We start from the raw sequence: 21,149 nt of genomic DNA, 5'->3' as shown, positions 1-21,149 counted from the left end.
ACTGGAGGACGCCATCTAGGTGTCAAATCAAATGTGAGCACTTGCATGCTACAAACTCAAACATTAAAGATAAGTCCTTATCTGTAAAACTTGTACAAACACTCTGCGAGCTGGTGGGGACAAGGTGTGCGTTCATTTGGCTGATTCTCGCCTAACGGTCTACAACCTTACGAAATATCTAACATACGAAACATACAGGTGAATGAAATATTTTATCAAATACCCCCTCAATGACTTTAGGCGTTTTCTCGATTCAGTAGAAAATCACACAAACACGTCCATGTTGAGGCTCCATACGCAATACGCAACACCAACAGTACCTTCCCTAAGTAAACCAACAAACTGATAAGCGGTCCCTTCTTATCTTTTCGCGCATCGACATTTCGGAAAGTGTCTATCGGTGTCTTGAAGTTCCACACCTGTAGGAGCTGGCCCAGTTTCGTTTCGACTTTTGGATCCGCCGGTTTTTTTTTTGGTTCGGGTTGTTCCGTTACGGCCCTCGGGGGAGAAAAAGCGTGAGTGATTAAGTGATTCGGTTCAAAGTTTTGATGGCCCCGATAAGGAGATTGTGAAACATTCTGAATTCTTTGGGAAAAAGCATTTTGGGAGGGGTTTTGGAAGTGTTTTTGTGATCTAAAAATTGTTCTCTTCTTACAGCCCATTGATCGGAATAGTTTCAATTGGTGATTATTTTAAACCTCTCAGGGATTAGTGGGCGTGTTGTGACATCAGTGCTGCCCAACCATGGCTAAAGGTGAAGGAAAAGGTTCAAATGTGGCCAAACTGGCCAATCAAATTGCCGCCATCAAGTACACGTTGTTCTGTTTCAACATTGTGGCATGGGTGAGTAATATCATATCATAATTTCCACTTCAATAAGATGAATCGATTGTTTCACCAAGCAAAATGACGTCATGGGCGTGAATGTTCCAAGAAATGGAAATTTGTTACAACGATTCAACCGTAACGACAGGAAAGGCTCAGTGATTCACTACTTATCCGCTTATCAATTCCAGCAAACATTCACTAGCCAGCATATCTGAGCAGCTTGGTATTGGTTGTTGTGAAAGTTTTTGTCTAAAAAAACGTTGTGTTAGTTGTACATTCTTATCAGCGATAAAATAAGCACAGGTTGATAAAGAAAACCGCGCGTTGGTCAGAAATTGTTGGGTGATTAATCAATAATCTGTCTACACTTTTACAATATCCGAGTTCTAGAAAGCTCAATATGTTAATTTAACGGAAAAATTAAATTTGTTTTAAATTCCCTTTCGATGACGTTTTTCCTCGACTAAACTGCTTTGCCTAACAATAAATGGAGCCCTTTTCCAACTGAGAGCAATGCATATTTTCCAAACTAATAACCAGAAACATTTTAATTATAATTTAAAAAAATACACATAAAAGAAAATATTTAGGGTAATCTTCAATTTTCTCTAATTCGGAGGTCTGAAAAATCAAAGTTTGAGGCTCTAAATTTATCCATGGTAATCCAGCAAAATTTAAAATTTAACATAAAGATTCATCTCCTAGGTGAGCAAATTATGAATTTTGTTTGTTTTTTTTTTTCTTCAAAGAATTTGAATATGATCCCAGATTTACATAACAAATTTACAATTTAAAAATATTTAAAAAATAATTCTTTAATATTTTCACTCGCCAATCTTCTTAACAAATAAGCCAGTAAAAGAGGCATGAACTAAAATCAGTTTTAAATTAGTAATATTTTATCAAATGATGGCATCTAAGATGGTGTAATTTAAACTTTATATGCTTTTCAAAAACAATTTTCAATATAAAATTTGCATCTTTCTCAAATAGGAAATGCATGTGAAGAAACTTGACTACATGAATTTGAATCAATTGATTTCAAGTTTAAACAAAATAAAATGCCTTCGAGTCCTTAAAATTTTTATTGAGTTATAAGTTTTGAAGAATGTAGAAAAACAAGGGTGAATAAGGCTCAGATATGCAGAGAGATAAGTGATGAGATCTTTTCATTCACAAACTTTATCGAATGCAAGCGTAATATTTAGTAGGGGAGTCTTGCTCTTCCACATGGATACGAAATTTTTAATAAAATAATATAGGGTGCCTTGAGCCAGTGTCATGAGTGCAATCATAAGTAAGCGAGGTCTACACAACACTCTACATAAAAAATTTAAATTCTAAAAAAAAATCGATGATGGAGTAAGAATATTTTAAAGTAGCAATCTTAGCTCGGAAATGATTTCGAAACATCGAAAACTAGGTTCAGAACTGACCTTTTGCTTTTCAAAATTTTCTCACTTATTGATAGTTTTTCATTTCAGGACATTCAATTTCAAATAAGATTTAACTCATTTTAGAGGTTCTGGTTCCATATCACTAAAATCGAGATTATATTTGTTGTTCCATAATCCGGATTCTGTATTCAGTTTAGAATTTTTGATTTTTGGCTCGAATCATCATTATAAATTGAAAGCTTTATTTGAAATCTTGTTTAAATTTCGATTTTCGTTTCATTTAACCCTCATCCGCATTAGGGTGTCATTTTGACACCATTGCAAGTTTGAAGGCTTGTAACTTTTTTCAGAAGCTTCAAAATACAAAAATTTCTTCGGGGACCCTAAATGAATTCAAAAGTTCTTCAATATTGCATCTTTACTTTTTTTATGGACGAACCCTGGAAGCCTGGACAAAAAAACTCCCTTTTCCGACTTTTGGTGTCATTTTGACACCACAGAAGAAAAATCTATTTAAGTCGTTTGAATTATTATGAACTTCATATAAAACTTATATCAATAGAAACCTTGTAATGTCAGTAAAATATGATTGGAACATTATATACAGCTAAAGTTACAAGTTTTCTCGTTATTCAGCATGAAAGAAAAAAAATCTGAAAAAACATGCCTCACGAAAACTGCTGTAGTTTATATCTAACACGTCCAAAAAAATATTTGCCTTATGCATATGAAAGCTGAAGTTAATGCCTACATCATGAAGACAAGAAATATTTTTTTAAATTTTTTTTAATGAAATGGTCACAAAAAGTTAAAAAAAGTGGTCTAAAAAACCTACTTTTCATTCGATTGCTAGTAAATACTGTTTGAGCGATGGTAGAGTTTTGAAAAAAATATGACTACAAAATGTATTAAAATTCCAACATTTTGCTGTCTTTAGATTTTTGATGCAACAAAAATTGAATTTACTGGAATTTTTCAAAGTTCACTACTTTGCGCGATTTTTTTACAAATTAAAATTTCATCTGTTTTTGTGGTCCACCGTCAGATTGTACCCGGATTATCAGTGCTTTTACTTTGTTTGGACCAACCAAGAGTATATTCATTGGAAAGCACATTTTATCTTCATTCTAGTGATATGTAACAAATCACGCTGTGAGATTTCACAAAAATATGAAAATTATAAACGTAAAATCATTCCTGAATTTCTAGAACTACAAGCACCGCGTCCAGCAAATCGTGTTTGTTTGCTCTCCGAGTAGGTACGGTGGGTGGTGATTCGGGCAGAGAGCGAAGCCGACAAACGAAATAATGATGCGTGTCGTACATTTCTTGGTTGAAAATATTCTATTGCGAGTAGTTTGCATTTGCAAGTCACGACACGCATCATTATTTCGTCTTTCGGCTTCGCTCTCTGCCCAAATCACCACCCACCGTACCTACTCGGAGAGCAAACAAACACGATTTGCTGGACGCGGTGCTTGTAGTTCTAGAAATTCAGGAATGATTTTACGTTTATAATTTTTATATTTTTGTGAAATCTCACAGCGTGATTTGTTACATATCACTAGAATGAAGATAAAATGTGCTTTCCAATGAATATACTCTTGGTTGGTCCAAACAAAGTAAAAGCACTGATAATCCGGGTACAATCTGACGGTGGACCACAAAAACAGATGAAATTTTAATTTGTAAAAAAATCGCGCAAAGTAGTGAACTTTGAAAAATTCCAGTAAATTCAATTTTTGTTGCATCAAAAATCTAAAGACAGCAAAATGTTGGAATTTTAATACATTTTGTAGTCATATTTTTTTCAAAACTCTACCATCGCTCAAACAGTATTTACTAGCAATCGAATGAAAAGTAGGTTTTTTAGACCACTTTTTTTAACTTTTTGTGACCATTTCATTAAAAAAAATTTAAAAAAATATTTCTTGTCTTCATGATGTAGGCATTAACTTCAGCTTTCATATGCATAAGGCAAATATTTTTTTGGACGTGTTAGATATAAACTACAGCAGTTTTCGTGAGGCATGTTTTTTCAGATTTTTTTTCTTTCATGCTGAATAACGAGAAAACTTGTAACTTTAGCTATATATAATGTTCCAAACATATTTTACTGACATTACAAGGTTTCTTTTGATGTAAGTTTTGTTTAAATCGGTCTAACACGCCAAAAGTTATAACGATTTGAGCTTGTGGTGTCAAATTGACACCACAAGTGCTGATTAGGGTAATGAAATCTAATGCGGATGAGGGTTAAAAAAATAACTTAAGATTTTCGAAACTAATACGCGATTTCAATATTTTGATAATAATTTTCCGAATATGCAAAATAAAAACTAAAAGTTCTATACTAACGAATCTGTATATAAAATAAACACTCAGGAAGGTTAGAGTTTTGGTTTAAAATTCAGATTCGTAAATCTTAAATTTTTTTTTTTTCATATGGAGAATTTTAACAAAGCTTCAAAATGGCAATACAAAATCATCATTTTTAATTTAGATTTACAAGTTGGGAAAGAAATATATAAATGAAATAAAGAATCAACATTGAAACCTAAAACATCATAATTATAATAATGAATTCATGATTGAGGGCTCTGAACCAAGCTTCAATCCTTGAAAATCTAATCTGAAATCTTAGTCCGGAAACCGATTTGAGATTTAAAGAAAACGTATTGAAATTTCGAAACAGATTTAGAATTCATATTTTTTATTCTGGTTCGAAATTAAGATTCAGAATTACTATTAAAAATTTATATTCTGATTCAGCTCGTAAATGAGTTCCATAATCAAAATAAAATAATCATGATGACTATTTCGGTAAGTAATTCAAAATGAAAGAGATCGCATGCTTATAATTCTGATTGTTAGTTCGTTTTGAAAACATTTTAAACCAAAGTCGTTTACACAATTCTCCCAGCTCGAGTTTATTTTGCAAATTTTGTCTTATGAAAATCTCTTGTTTTTATTTGGAAAAGAAGCATCCGCGGGAATTGATTTATAGTGAAATGTATTTGATGATAATAACATGTATTTTTTGTTAAAGAAATTGCAGAAAAGTTACATTTCATATGTTTTACCCGTATTGTTCAACATTATAAAGCAGTTTTTTCAAGTACTTAAACTTTTTATAATAAGATTTTTTTCATTGATAGTTAAAATCTTTTTATTTGTTCAAGAGTTTCTTAAATTTAGTTATTTTGATTTAAGCAAAGTATAAGTTTTTCCCTAAAATTTTAAGCTCTCTTAAATAACATTATTGTACGTTCAAATCAAATATTCAAAATAAGACTTGCCAGATAACCCGGTGTTAACCGGACTTACCCGGATATGTTAATTAAAAAATGGGAAAGAATTGACCCGGCCGTGTTTCCAAAATTTTGTTAAAAGTCCTGATTTTGCCCAGATTTATTCAAATCCAAACAAAAGAGTCAAATTGCTTTTTTATAATTTCAAATTTGTTCGCACAAAAATAAAAAAGTTTTAGCCGGTTCAATAAAAAAAAAAACATCGATGGTTTTTTCAAGCCTTTTTTCGATGAAAAATAAATATTTTTCTTCTTGTTTGTTGTTGAATAGTTCCTGGTTTTTTGTTAAATTTGCCCGGATATTGCCCGGATTTTTGTTTGAAAATTTGGGAATAGAATCTTCGAATTTTGCCAGGTTTAAATTAAAACGTATCCCAGATACGTGCGGAAGTTTACCAGATTTTTATACAAATTTTATCATTTCAACCATCGATGAGAGTAAGTTTCCTTTTTTGTTACTAACGAATTCTTTATTCAAATATAAATCGCCGTTCCAAGATTTTAGAACGTATTTTCAAAAATTTCTATTTATCACGAAAAACTATTTATGTAAAAGAACTTAAAAGTGAATAATCAATTAGGGTAACGGACTTATTTCAGAGTCTAAAATTTAGACCAGGGAACTTACTTGGGGCCACCTTATCTTGCTCTCCCATAAGGCAACTTTTTTTTTTCAAATATAGCTGAAGCCCGCGCACCAAGTATATTGCACTGAATTATTTAAAGAATAGTTGCTTTATAAGAGAGCTTGACATGGTGGCCTTTTGGGTCACTAAGCATCAGTGTAAAATTTTAAATGATTTGGCTGATTCCTGAATTAGCGCAACGCGTTTCAATTTTTTATGGAAGAAAAATTTTTTGCGCAGTAAATCACCCAGAAAATTTTAATATGCTTGAAATGAAGTTGGTCATTGATTTTTGGTTTTGACTATTCTTAAGCTTCATTTTCTGCAATCTTGACAAGCAACTGAGCATTCCATGAAAAAAACTATAACTATGTATTTCAAAAAAAATCTTAATCCATTGAAAAGCATTCTGAAATGGCAGACTTTGCTCGCAAGAGCTTTCAATAATTTCTTGAAATGTTTTAGAAAAGGTTATATAAATTAAAAAAAATCCTTGTCTACGCAAAGAAGGTTTATGAGATTTGTTTCTTTCATCATACGGTTACAAAACTTTCAAATAAGCTGTCAAAAACGCTAAAATTAAAAAAACAATTTTTAAGATAAGTTAACCACCGTTAATTAATTTTGTAAATTTATTTTTCGGCATATCGGTGAAAAGTAGTTATGAAATTGATAAAGATGGATAGAGAAGTGAGAAGAAAATTTACAGATGTTGAAAAGAGCGAAAGAGCATTTTTGCGAGGAAACTTATTAACGTACACCATACTTTACCCTGCAACATTTCATTATTTAGGAGAGGTAGTACCGGGATAGAGGTGGCACTACCTTAACCTATACAATGAAATCTGGTTGGTCCGAAGCCTACATGTGGTGAACACGTATACTCCGGACGGGCCCGTCCGGAGTATACGTGTTCACCACATGTAGGCTTCGGACCAACCAGATTTCATTGTATAGGTTAAGGTAGTGCCACCTCTATCCCGGTACTACCTCTCCTAAATAATGAAATGTTGCAGGGTAAAGTATGGTGTACGTTAATAAGTTTCCTCGCAAAAATGCTCTTTCGCTCTTTTCAACATCTGTAAATTTTCTTCTCACTTCTCTATCCATCTTTATCAATTTCATAACTACTTTTCACCGATATGCCGAAAAATAAATTTACAAAATTAAAAAAAAATATTTTTGAAAACAAAAACTTTTTATTACATCTATATCGAATATTTTTTCTGGGTGTGCTTCATTCACATAAGTTTCACAACAAGAATCAAAGAATATTATTCACCCAAAGTTATATTGTTTTTGGAACTTTCAGTACATATCTGGCGATTTTTGAATGAAAAATTTTGTTTTCCCGTACAAATTTCCATACAATATTAAAACTCGTTGCGCTAATTCAGGACTGGATGGATCACTTCCAAAATTTTTATTACTATTTCTGGCAGCAAAAATAAACAAACGAAGAAGGTGATAGGAGGTGTAAAAATTTAGAATTAGAAATGTCCATACAAAGATGAGATGTGATTCTTAGGTTATATTGAGTTACAATCAATTATTTTAAAGTTATTCAAAGTCTAAGAAACTATTTAAAAAAACCATGCTTCAAAAGCAGTAATTATTCGCTAAAAATTGTTTAACAAAAAGCGCCTGGGTGAGTTGAAGATAGAAGCTGTATGCAGAGATGCCAATGTGCCTGATTTTTCAGGGATTGCCTGATTTTTCGAGGCTCAGCCTGACAACCTGATAAGCCATTGAATTTCCCTGATTTTTGAAAATATGCCTGAATTTGCCTGATTTTAGTGAATGTGATAAAAAATGGGTAGTGAGGAACTGGATTAAGTACGATTGCTGAAGTTAAAAAGTGAAAATGTGGCTGAATCAAAGCAATCGAAAGATTCCCTTCAATTCCTAATTAAAAAAGAGCATTAAAGGGAATCTTTCGACTGATTTGACTCTGTAAATGATGGAACCCTAGTAGGCTCACAACACATATTAGAGTATAAATGTGGAGCGATGACCAAAAGACCAAAAAAAGGTCATCACTTTGAGCTCAATTTCCGTTACTTCAACGTGCCTGATTTAGCCTGATTTTTATTTCACCAGTTCCCTGACTTTTGAGAAAAAATGTTGGCAACCCTGGCTGTATGTAATTTTTTTTTAAATATTTTTTTAGTCACAGTAGAAAAACTTTAGAAAATGAATTCGACAAATGAAGTTATTTGTTACATTTGGGAATCTTAAGATTTAAAAAAATAAGAAACACAGAATTTTTGACGACTATTCAAATGTAGCTGTTTTTTTTTTTATCTTTCTGGCTCTTTGACAAAAGATTTTGACAATAAAATAATATGCACAAGAAAGGCAATTTCAAACCCAAGTGACGTTATTTTAGTGACGTTGCAATGCTTGACAAAAATATGATAAATAAAAGAGTAAAGTGCTTCCTGAATTTTAAAGAGAAGCACAAATGTTTGCTAAGCAAACGGGCCTGATTCAAAATATGAAAAAAAGTAGGAAAAAATTATAAAACGGATTTTTTTTTATTAAAGATTGCACGTGGAAAGTTGATAAAAATAAGTAATTGACATTATTTTTAGATTTTTTGCAATTTTCTCTATCTATCTATATATATAAAAATGAATTTCTGTCTGTCTGTCTGTCTGTCTGTCTTTCTGTCTGTCTGTCTGTCTGTCTGTCTGTCTGTCTGTTCCCTATAGACTCAGAAACTACTGAACCGATTTGCGTGAAACTTGGCAGGTGGGGGTATTGGAGGCAGGGGAAGGTTCCTATTATGGTTTGAGACCCCTCCCTCTAACAGGAAGGGGGGGAGGGGCCTCCCAAACAATAGTCAATTTTTTGCATAACTCGAGAACCAATCAAGCAAATGGTATCAAATTTGGCATGGGGTGGTATTTGGGGACGGGGAATATTTCTATGAATATAAGGTACCCCTCCCTCCTCTCAGTGGGGTGATAGGAAAGGGGGAGGGGGCTACCTTAGAATTTTTCATATAACTCGAAAACTAATCAAGATATTGGAACCAAATTTGGCATGGATAGGTATTTTGATACGAAAAATATTTCAATGATTATTTGAGACCCCTCCCTCTTTCCAGTAGAAAGATGGAGGGGCCCTCTTTCATATTTTTATGCATAACTCAAAAACTAATAAAGCAAATGGAACCAAATTTGGCATGGGAGGGTATTTAGATACGACAAATATTACTATGATTATCTGGGACCCCTCCCTCTTTCCAGTAGGGAGATATAAAGGGGGGAGGGGGCCTCTTTTATAATTTTTACATAACTCAATAACTAATTAAGCAAATGGAACGAAATTTGGCATGGGCGGTTATTTGGGAACGTGACATATTCTTATGATTATTTAAGACCCCTTCCTTTTTCCAGCGGGAGAAAGGAAAGAGGGAGGGAAGTTTCATACAGTTATTACTGCATTTCTCAAGAACTACAAAAGCAAATGGAGCCAAATTTGGCATGGAACGATATTTGGGTACGAGAAATTCTTCTATGAATATTTGGTATCCCTCACTCCTTCAAAGAGGTGGATGAAAAGGGGGAGTAGAGGTCTCCCTTACAATTTTCAGTATAACTAGAGAGTTGATCGATCAAATTGAACCATATTTGGCATGTGAGTATATTTGGATACGAGAAATGTTTCTATTATAAATTGAGGCCCCATCTTTTTTAGCGGAAAGATATTAAGGAGGAAAGAGGGGCTTCCATACAATGTTTTTGCATAACTCGAGAATTAATCGAGCAAATGAAACCAAATTTGGCATCAAAAAGCATTTGAGTACGAATAATACACTTTTTCTATGTGAAACAATTCCTTTCTTGCAATAGGATGATAGAATTAGGAATATAGGAGGGGAAGAGGAGGCTTTTAACTTTTTTTTTTTACAAAATCCGAGAAATGGACAAAACTCAACATGAAAATCATTTTGGTATGATTCTATGATTATATGACACACTTTCAGTGAGTAGGTACAAAGGAGGAGGGAGGTGAGCCCAATACAATTTTATTAGCATAAGTTCTCAACGAATAAGTTCTAACGAAGCCAACAAATGGACACAAATGTGACATGGAAAAGTACTTGGTTACGAGATATGTTTCTACGATTGTTTTAGACCCTTACGCATTACAGTGTAGAGAGGGGAAGAAAGGAGAAGGCTCCATGTACATTTCGTTGTAAAGCTTAAAAACTTATCAACCAATCAATGGAACTATATTTGATATAAGAGGATTTTCGGGAACGAAAAAATGGGTATGATTATTAAAAATCACGACCTCCATTCAGCAGGAGTTGAAAGAAAGAACAGGGGAGGGGGCTCTCTTATCAGTTTTTAGCATAAATCTAGAACATATCAAGCAAAAACAACCATATTTTATAAGTTAGATTGTTTGCGTACGATTAATTTGGGCCCTCCCAGCTCAGGGTGAAGTTTAAAGAAACAGATTAAAATTATCAGATCTTTAACACAAATTTATAGCTCAAGATTCAAAAAATTAGTTTCAGTCATTTTTGTACTGCAATTCAAAACTCCAGCTGCAGCTCTCATTTTATAGCGGTTGCTTTAGAATTATGTTATAATTTGATTTAAAATAATGCCAACAAAACAATAAAAATTTGAATAATTTCTGAAAATACTATTTGTTTTTGAAAGGTGTAGCAAAGCACACCGGGTCAACTAGTAACTAATAAATTGCACGACTGTTTGTATGCAAAAAAATGCATACTACATCATTAGGAATAAGATCAAACCATTATAATTTCGAAACTCAAATCTTCTGCAATTTGATGATCCACTTAAATTTATTCAAAATTATTTTGGATTTTTGTTTAAACAAAATTTGATTTTTAGTAGGGAGTTAATTATGCGAAAACTTGTAATGGTTACTCTTATGATATCTAATTAAATGTTATTTATGTAGTTATTAAAAATCATCTGAATTGAAGAGTTTTAATACGAAATTACCGGAGCTTAGGAGAATAGGATTTTAACCCAAATTACATAACACTAGTCAAAAGTGTTTCCTGATAATATCCTTTACCCAATCCACACAAAAAATTGATTTGCTAGGATGCAGAGGTGACCTCGGTCCTAAAGCGTGAATTATTATTCTTTCAATCCTTTTTCTCTATTTTCCTTCTATCCATTGACTACTAGGACGTGGCCGGCGCCGTTATTGATGTTTATAGAGAGAGCATCAGTTTTGTTCATTGTGAATGTGCTGTCAATTCCAGACACCATTCTTTTGACCTTTGGACAAAATTGATGGCCTCGGTCAATCACGGAGTAGCAACCATTGGCGATGTGGAACTTGTTCTACTGAGCCACGCCTGCGATCGTGGGATTTGAAATGCATAGTTTATAATGATGATTTCATTTAAGGAATCTACTTTTAAACGAGCAAAGTTTTGAAAAGACGGAGAAAAAACATGCATTATTATTTGAGTCTTGTTGATAAAGCATTTCAGGTACAATGATTTAAGGTGGATGTGAGTAGTCAATCAAGCTAAGCTAAGCTAAGCTAAGCTAAGTTAAAAAAATGCATACTACATCATTGCAAAAAACCAATATATCAAGTAATTTTTATCGAAAAATTTAATAAAACCAAAAATATAAAAGGTGATAAAACTCTAATCTTCCAAAATTTGTTTTTAGCTCTTCTAATTTTTCAAAAATTTGATAAATTTTTCGAAACTTCCATAAATACTTAAAAACCCTTCTGGTTTTCGTGAACTTTCGAAGGGAGGGGAGGGGTGACAAAAGAAGAATGCCTAATGGAGTTATGCGAATAGATTTCTTTGAGAGCCTCCTCCCTCTCCCATCTGTTCACTAGCAGGAAAAATGATTATCGTGGAAACCATACTCGTACTCAAAAATCTTTCCCTAAACATTTGATTCCATTAGTTTGGTATGTTCCGGAGTGATGGCATAAAATATAGGTCAACCTTCCTCTCTTCTTATTCACCCACTTAAAGCTAGAAGAGTTTTTAAACCATCATTGAATTATTTCTCGTACCCAAAAACTCTATAATGTCATTCATTCATGTGCTCGATAAGTTTTCGAGTTACGCGAAAAACTGTATGGAAGCCCCCTCCCTCATTCTCATCTCCCCTCTGAAGAAGGTGGTAGTACGTTTCTCGTACCCAAATACTCTCCCATGCAAACTATGGTTTGTTCTTCTTAATTGTTTCTCGAGTTATGCAATTACTAGTAAAGAATTTCTTCTTCTTTTCTATCACCTTACTGGAAGGGTGGGAGTCTCAAACCATCATTGATACATTCCTCTTACCCAAATAATCTTTTCCGCCAAATTTGGTTTCATTTTCTTGATGAATACCTAGTTATGCAAAAAAAAATCTTGACAGTTCCCCTTCCCCTTCTCCATTCGATTGCTGCACTGAGATCATAAAACCTTTCTCGTATCCAAATCTCCTCCCATGCCAAATTTGGTTCCATTTGCTCTATCAGTTCTTTAGTTATTGATGCATGTTTTTTTTTTGTTTGGGAGGCCCCTCCTCCCTTCCAGAGAGAATGAGGGGTCTCAAAACATTATTGGAACATTACACGGCCATTCAAGATCTCTTCGGCCAAGTTTCATGCAATCGGAACAGTATTTTTCAAGTCTAGAATATATAGAATCAAAAAATCATGAACATTTTAAACCTTTTTTAAGGATTTCAGGTAATTTCAGGTTTAATACAAAATTTACAGTCCAGCCCAGCCCTGTTGCCCGGATTGGATTGAAATATGTCCGGATTTTGGCAATCTACACAAATACAAATTTTGTTGGAATTTTTTTACCTCTCAAACGAATTTTTTTGAGCAGGTTTAATAAGAATAATTACAAAAGGTTTTTTGAAAGCTTTGAAAACAATTTATAATATTTCGATGAAATTTGATGAAATTTTTTTTTGATTATGATTTTTTGTTGAGTAAAACCTGAATTCAAACAAAATTTTCCGGGATATTGTCCCGATTTCTGGCCGTTAATTTTGAAATCAAATTCTCGGATATTGCCAGGTGTTTTTTTTTTATAAAATTGACTATATTGGTTGGGCCGTAAATATGCAGAAACAAATTCAGACAACATTATTTCAAGGTAGACAGATTGGCCGAGTTCACACAGACTTGCCTTCATGTTAAAACCAAAATTTAGAAAATGTCCGATCTGTTTGAAAAAACTTGAAAAAAAGTTTTAATTAAGTAATAATATATTTTTTAGTTTTGCGTCCAAACACGACTTTTTTGACCACTTTTTTTCTAAATTAACAAAAACTATTTTTCAAAGTTTAAATATCCATACCAATTAAAATATAACGATTTTTAGTTTTTTTCTTGAAACTGTTTAGTTCTGATAAAAAATAACAACAAAAACAAACACTATTAAATTTTTTTATATAAACTAAGCAAGAAAAGTGTTAAATACATCAACATGAAAAAAAAAATACTAAAATGAGAAAAAAATGGTCGGAAATTGAATCAATCTTACGTCGATGATAATAACAATAGTTTTTTTGGTAATAATAAGAGAAAAAAAGATGAGAAAAAAACCAATGGATTTCGACAACAATCTATTTTGGCAATACAAAATGTTCGGGAATGTTGCCAAATCGATCAGGGTCTGTACTTAAAACCAAAAGAAAACTTTTTTAAAGACTGCGAATAATTTTATTTTTTTGAAACATTTGCAATCTTCTTTCAGATAAATTTTCGCCATTACCGATTTTAAGTGAAATATTTAAAAACAAATGGTTTTGTTGTAATTTTGAAAAGCAACTAGGCCCTAAATTTTTTCCAGTCTTAATATTTTCGCTTATTTGGTATCAATCCTAAATATAAAAATGTCAAAAATGATCGTTAAAAATAGATTCATTTAGATAATTTATATTTAAAAATGGAAAACATCGCCAGACATGTGAACCCTATCTTTAGTCAGCATAATGAGCTGATTCAAAATTAGTTATACAGTATATTTTATAGCTCTCGAAAGTTATCGACTTATTCTTTTCATAAATGTAGACTTTTTTTATCTTCGAAACAACGAAGCACCAAAAAAGTGCTCAGAGACATAAGTTTAAGGAACAACCAAATGGAGAGCCAATCATTCTTTCAAATAAATTTTCAAATAATTGGCAACAAACTATTCTTCGCCAACATTATCAAAGCCATTGTAATTTTTTTTTGTTTCGATTATAGTCGTTTTACCATCTTTATGGCATTCGCGACTTTATCAACGTTACAGTTGGCGGATCGTTATTGAAAAACTTATCCGGTACAACTGCGTTCGATGTTTGCTCTTGGGCTCGAACGTGGACATCGGCTCGGGGACAACAGACTTGCCAACTGAGCTATATCACAAGCTCTAAAACTATTGTAAATGGAACAATTATTTTGTTTGATTTTTTTAAATCAATTATGCTGAAAAAGATATCAAATTCTTCTTTTGCCACCCCTTTCCTTTTGAAAATTTAAACTGTTGAAACATTAGATTCCCTGAATTTTCCTGATTTTCTTTTTAAATGTCATCATCTGGGCCTTAAGATGATACTAAGGACAAAGTTTGGACTTTTGTTACACCTAACCAAAAAAGCAATCGGTGAGTGAATTTGATTCCAAGTTTTTCCAAAAGCACTTCTGAAATGATAGTTCGTGAGCAGAAATCACACAGAGAGTAGAAAAAAAAAACTAGCAGCAATTCTCGTGGGTGCCGAAAAGTTTGAGGATTTTTATTACACCCATAGTTTTCCGCCTGTTTCAACATTTTATATCTCTTTGGTGTTCGCCAGTTTCAGTCTTTTTTTTGCTTCGATACAGAGTTTTGTCTTTACATCTCTGTTTTTTTTTGGCTTGTAGCTCTATCTTCTCGACCAACCGAAAGCAACTAAAAGTTGAGCTTTGTTCTCCACCGGTTGGGGGTTGTAAACGAACCTCGGTGGATCCTTAACCAAAAAAAAAAAAAAGGCGCGAGAAAAAAATTAAACTTACACTTTGGTGAAGTAGTTTTATGATGGCAACTAAAGTAGAAGGTTGAGTTCGGAAAGATCGAAAAAAGTAGTTCCTTTTAAAGTAACTGTTGCCAGTCTCAACTTCCTTTGAACCCTTCTTCCGATAACGGTTGCCCTGCTACAATTTATGGAGGGTGAGAATTTATCATTGAAACGTGATAATTGCAACACTTTGATGGAACAAATTCAATTTACGCGTACTCGGAAAGGAGCAGCAGAAACGAACCGATTACACGGGATATAATTGATTAAATTTTTAACTCTCCGTACGCGCGATAATCGAGAATCGGTATGATATTATTATCCTTTTTGATTGAATGGGAGTTTTCCAGTCAGTGGCTCTGCTTTTTTAATTTATTCGATTGTTTCTTGTGAGCACACATTTTTGAGGCAATATTTCATTAATAACTTTGCTTAAATTTAACGGATCTCGAATTACTCAAAATAAGTTGAAGCTTCAAATGCATACATTTAAGTTCAGAAACAATCGACACAGTACAAAATTTCCGAGTAATATCATTGGGATGAGTTCACCACATACGAGCGACTATAGCTCCAGGCTCCATGCAATATCCGGCAAAACCCCAATGTCACTCCCCGTTCATAAAGCATCTCAAATCCACTGGCCCGGATCACTCATTTAAATTCAAGGAAACTCATCGCCCAACCACTTTCCCGCCACCAGCCATTTTCGGTCGGAAACTTCCGAAATGACACTAATAATTCATCATTTCCACAAAAGCATGATTCAGAGGAGCGGAAAAAGCTTTTAAAAACTACATCTCGGGACTCATTATTATATCGCCGGGGCCATCTTACCCGGAAGCAGTTGCTCATCATCGTCATCCAGCAGCAGCTTTTGGGAGCAAGGTTTGTTCTTCGAGTATGTAGTCACATACATACATACATTATATGTGATGACTGCGAATGGCCACACCGAATATTTCTAGTTGTGCTAACAGAAACGCACAAACTCACACATACAGTCACACATACACGAGGAACATTCGGGATCATAAAGCATGGCCCACGGGGCATTACCCTTAAAAATGGCTCCTAATTAAAACTGAGAGATTCGTCCATATATGAGGAGGGCACTGATGCTGGAATTGTAGAAGGTATATGATAACCATGGGGCGAATATGTGGTACATGAGTTAGCTGGAAACTGAAATGAGTTGCAGTATTTTGATCATCGAAGTGACAATTTTCAGTTGAACTGAAAGTATTCATATATGAATATAAATATTCAAAATCCTCGTTTTGAAAGATATTTGATAATTATAATTTCTGTGCAACAATGAATATAAATTTAAATGTTTTAAAAATTAAAGCTGAAGCGACACGAAAAGCTTTCATTAGGCTAAATTAGATATGAGCAGCCCCTAAAAGCATGTTTGTGCAGCCTACGAAGCTTTGACAATTTTGACAATTTTGACAATTTTGACAATTTTGACAATTTTGACAATTTTGACAATTTTGACAATTTTGACAATTTTGACAATTTTGACAATTTTGACAATTTTGACAATTTTGACAATTTTGACAATTTTGACAATTTTGACAATTTTGACAATTTTGACAATTTTGACAATTTTGACAATTTTGACAATTTTGACAATTTTGACAATTTTGACAATTTTGACAATTTTGACAATTTTGACAATTTTGACAATTTTGACAATTTTGACAATTTTGACAATTTTGACAATTTTGACAATTTTGACAATTTTGACAATTTTGACAATTTTGACAATTTTGACAATTTTGACAATTTTGACAATTTTGACAATTTTGACAATTTTGACAATTTTGACAATTTTGACAATTTTGACAATTTTGACAATTTTGACAATTTTGACAATTTTGACAATTTTGACAATTTTGACAATTTTGACAATTTTGACAATTTTGACAATTTTGACAATTTTGACAATTTTGACAATTTTGACAATTTTGACAATTTTGACAATTTTGACAATTTTGACAATTGTGACAATTTTGACAATTTTGACAATTTTGACAATTTTGACAATTTTGACAATTTTGACAATTTTGACAATTATGACAATTTTGACAATTTTGACAATTTTGACAATTTTGACAATTTTGACAATTTTGACAATTTTGACAATTTTGACAATTTTGACAATTTTGACAATTTTGACAATTTTGACAATTTTGACAATTTTGACAATTTTGACAATTTTGACAATTTTGACAATTTTGACAATTTTGACAATTTTGACAATTTTGACAATTTTGACAATTTTGACAATTTTGACAATTTTGACAATTTGAACAATTTTGACAATTTTGACAATTTTGACAATTTTGACAATTTTGACAATTTTGACAATTTTGACAATTTTGACAATTTTGACAATTTTGACAATTTTGACAATTTTGACAATTTTGACAATTTTGACAGTTTTGACAATTTTGACAATTTTGACATTTTTGACAATTTTGACAATTTTGACAATTTTGACAATTTTGAAAATTTTGACAATTTTGACAATTTTGACAATTTTGACAATTTTGACAATTTTTACAATTTTTACAATTTTGACAATTTTGACAATTTTGACAATTTTGACAATTTTGACAATTTTGACAATTTTGACAATTTTGACAACTTTGACAATTTTGACAATTTTTACAAAACTGTCGGAACAAATTTGAAATCCTTCTTTTGTCACATGTTAATGAAACTTCACAAGGATGGGGGAATAATAAAAAATAATCAAAATTTTCAGTAAATTGAAACAAATCGAACAAAAACATGCATAAAATCTTCATGGCTCATAAAATAAAAAAGAATTTTTTTTTCCTAAGTTATCGGATTCATCTGATGATAAAATCATCCACTTAAACAGCTGTTTTTTTCGCTCTTTCAACTGTATGCATTTTTGAAAAAATGTCATTTACTTTTTTTTATTTCCTTCTTTAAGATTTTCGGAAAATATCAGGGGTTAACGGATGATAACAGAAGAATTTGAAATGTTTTACAATAGAGTATGGTGGGGTAAAAGTACGACCTTAGTGCTATCCTATTTTTAGAAAATTTTGCCAGTTGTTTTCCAAAAAAACAAGAACAGCATTTGATTATTTAGACTTTTATCTCTCTTCTACAAAATTACAAAGATAATTGATCAACGCATTTGATAGGAGTATTGAAAATGCCTAGCTGCTATCGAATCGTACTTTTACCCCACCTCTGGGGCAAAAGTTCGAATGATGTGGGGTAAAAGTACGACCATTAAAAATTCCACAATTCTGCATGAAGTCAACAAGAAAATTATGTTGTATTAATCTCTGCTTACTGCAGCAGCTTCTTTGTTCGCTTCTGATACAATTCCGATACATGGGCAAATAACCTGCGTGAATTTGGAGTTCTCCATTAACTGTCCATATTCAGCACGTTTTCGAAATCCAGTTCTCATAATATTTGAGCAATTTTTCGCGCGAGCAAGTCTTGTAGAAACAAAAATATGCGCTGATGTTTCCAGAGCATTTAAAACAGAAGTTTAAATTTTCCGTTCAGATTTACTTCAGCAGACCCTTCGTACTTTTGCCCCTTCAAGGTTTCTTTTGATTCACAGTTTATTGTGCAGAACAGAGACATAGTAATTAAATTCTTTCTTCGGCATTTGATAGTGATTGAAAACAACTTAAAAGACACATCTAAATTTTCATTGAAAGCCAGACTTTTGATTGCACAAACATGTTTGCCGTTATTTGAAAAATTACATCATTCAAGCAAAAAAGCTACTTTACCTCATTTCTCGGAGTATTTTCAATTTCTACTAAATCAAATTACGGCTGGTTCTTGGCAGTCCAAATCACTATCAATCCACGTCAGAGTTTTGAATTTTACTGTTCTCGGTTTGTGATAATCCCAAAACGTACTTTTACCCGACTGGTACTTTTACCCCACCTTACTCTACTTTGTAAATTGGAAAATACCATAAAGATAGAGTTTCGTTTGCTGTAGAGTTTAGATTTTTTTTTTAATTTGTTACCAGAACCCTCAATCAAACATTGATTTTAATTCCCATCGCGACGAGCGCTTTCTATTAAAGTAAGCCTATTCTGCTGATGTAATAATCGATTCAGTCGGTTTACTTCAGTGTGAGCATTTTGAAATTTTTTCATCTGTTGGTGGAGAAAAAAATATTTGTAGCGAGTTATCTTGATCGTCAACGGAAACAAAAGAGAAGTGATTCTCATATTTATCGCTAAGTGTAACACAAGGGATAAATCAGTTATCAGTATCAGATCAGCTCGATTTTCTTCCCTGGTTGTTTCTGAGTCTTTTTTAAACACCATCTCAGCAAAACCTGAGCAAGTAGATTGAATGTGACAAGTGATTTAAATTTAGGATGCAAATATTTAAAAGAAAAAAACAAATTTTAGAACGTATGCTCCTTAAATGCTGTTCCGATGTGTTATTTCTGAAAAAATAATCTTTTTTTTTTCAATGGAAATAAAACGTAAATTTATTTCGCAATGATAAAATAGCACACTGAATCATTTAAAGGACCTTTGAAATTTTAAAATTAAAAAAATCAGAAAATTCTTAATGTTAAAAGTCCGCTACCGTCTGTTGATGTCTTCTGAAGATTTCCCTGAACTTTATTAATATGTTTTATTTGAATTTATCGCTGCGAAGGTTTGCTCTTGTTGTCCAGACGTTTTAAACTACTCTGGCATTCACTCCTCTTCAGTGGACACTTAAATTTTTTTTTTAAAATTTAAAAATTCAATCCTAATTTGATATTTTAGTTAGAACTTACAAATTATTGGTCATCGTCTAACACTTTGATTTTGGACAGTTTGTTTGATTTTTCGTTTAAATGAAAAACTATCTGTAATTTATAAGTTCTATCTAAAAATAAAAATTAAAATGGAATGTTTAAAGAAAAAAAAAATAATTTTAGTATCCACTGAAGAGGAGCGAAAGCCAGAGTAGTTTAAAACGTCTGGACAACTGGTAAATTTTGGTTTTTTGATGTTAAAACTTGCCGAAAAAAGTTGATAAATTCAAGAGCACTTAATTAATATTGCAATCTACTTATTTATTCTGATTGCGTTACGTTCATTTCGTAGAGAAATGGAATATTTTTGAGCATAAACCTCTTGTTATAAAACACTTCAGCAGAGCTTTGTAATCCAAATATTATAGTATATTCAACCCAATGTTTTATACTCTAAATTCTGACACAGAGCTCGCATTCACTTACTTAAAAGTTTGAAGCCCAGATAAAATTCCTAAATCGGTCAAAATCAGTGATCTCAAATTAAAACCATCAGATGTTGTGTAACAGCGAGCGATGTCTGATTCAAAAGCTAACTAAAAATTAAAGAATTTAGATGAACCAAACATGTTTAAAACATTTTGATACATTGCACTGATTGTAGTTATGCTATTAAATGAGATGAATTTCTTTTGTAACATTTCTGTCCAATTATGCTCCGAAAGTGAACGATTAGATTAAATATGAGTTTAAATTGGAATGAGCGAAGAAAAAATAGTTTCATCCGGGTTTGTTCGGACATTTAATACAAAATTAAGGAATTAAATTAATTGAAAAGTCCGGATTTTGCCCAGATTTATCCACTGTATTTTTCAAATCAAACAAAAAATATCTAAACGTGTTGTAAATTTTGTTAATGTCTTCAAAACAAAACTTTTTTGAGTAAGTTTTATAAAAATATTCATGAAATGTTTTTTTGAAATCCATAAATACAATTTAAAATCTGTCGATGAGTTTTGATGAAATATTTTTTTTTTGTTTTTTTTTATCTTTGTAAAATAATTTCTGGATTTTGACCAAATTTGTCTGGATATTCTTCAAATTCTACCGGTTTTTTTTTTTATAAAATTGTTCGGATTTGTCCAGCCCGAATACGTGCTGAAAAAATTCTGAAAACCGTCTTTCATTTCAACT

General features: G+C 32.3%; 1 protein-coding gene across 1 annotated transcript in view; it reads left to right on the top strand.

The window, feature by feature from the left end:
• Positions 1-380: 380 nt before the first annotated feature.
• LOC129747356 (tetraspanin-2A) overlaps positions 381-21,149 on the top strand; it is a 158,185-nt gene continuing 137,416 nt past the window's right edge. Inside the window, exons 1-2 of the mRNA XM_055741509.1 lie at positions 381-515; positions 658-843. Of these exons, the coding sequence (XP_055597484.1) occupies positions 745-843 (99 nt within the window). The 5' untranslated portion in view covers positions 381-515; positions 658-744. The remainder of the gene's footprint in view (positions 516-657; positions 844-21,149) is intronic.

This window comes from Uranotaenia lowii, chromosome 2 (genome assembly GCF_029784155.1).
Source record: "Uranotaenia lowii strain MFRU-FL chromosome 2, ASM2978415v1, whole genome shotgun sequence".
Taxonomy (NCBI): Eukaryota; Metazoa; Arthropoda; class Insecta; order Diptera; family Culicidae; genus Uranotaenia; species Uranotaenia lowii.
This window is presented reverse-complemented; position numbering and strand designations above follow the sequence as displayed.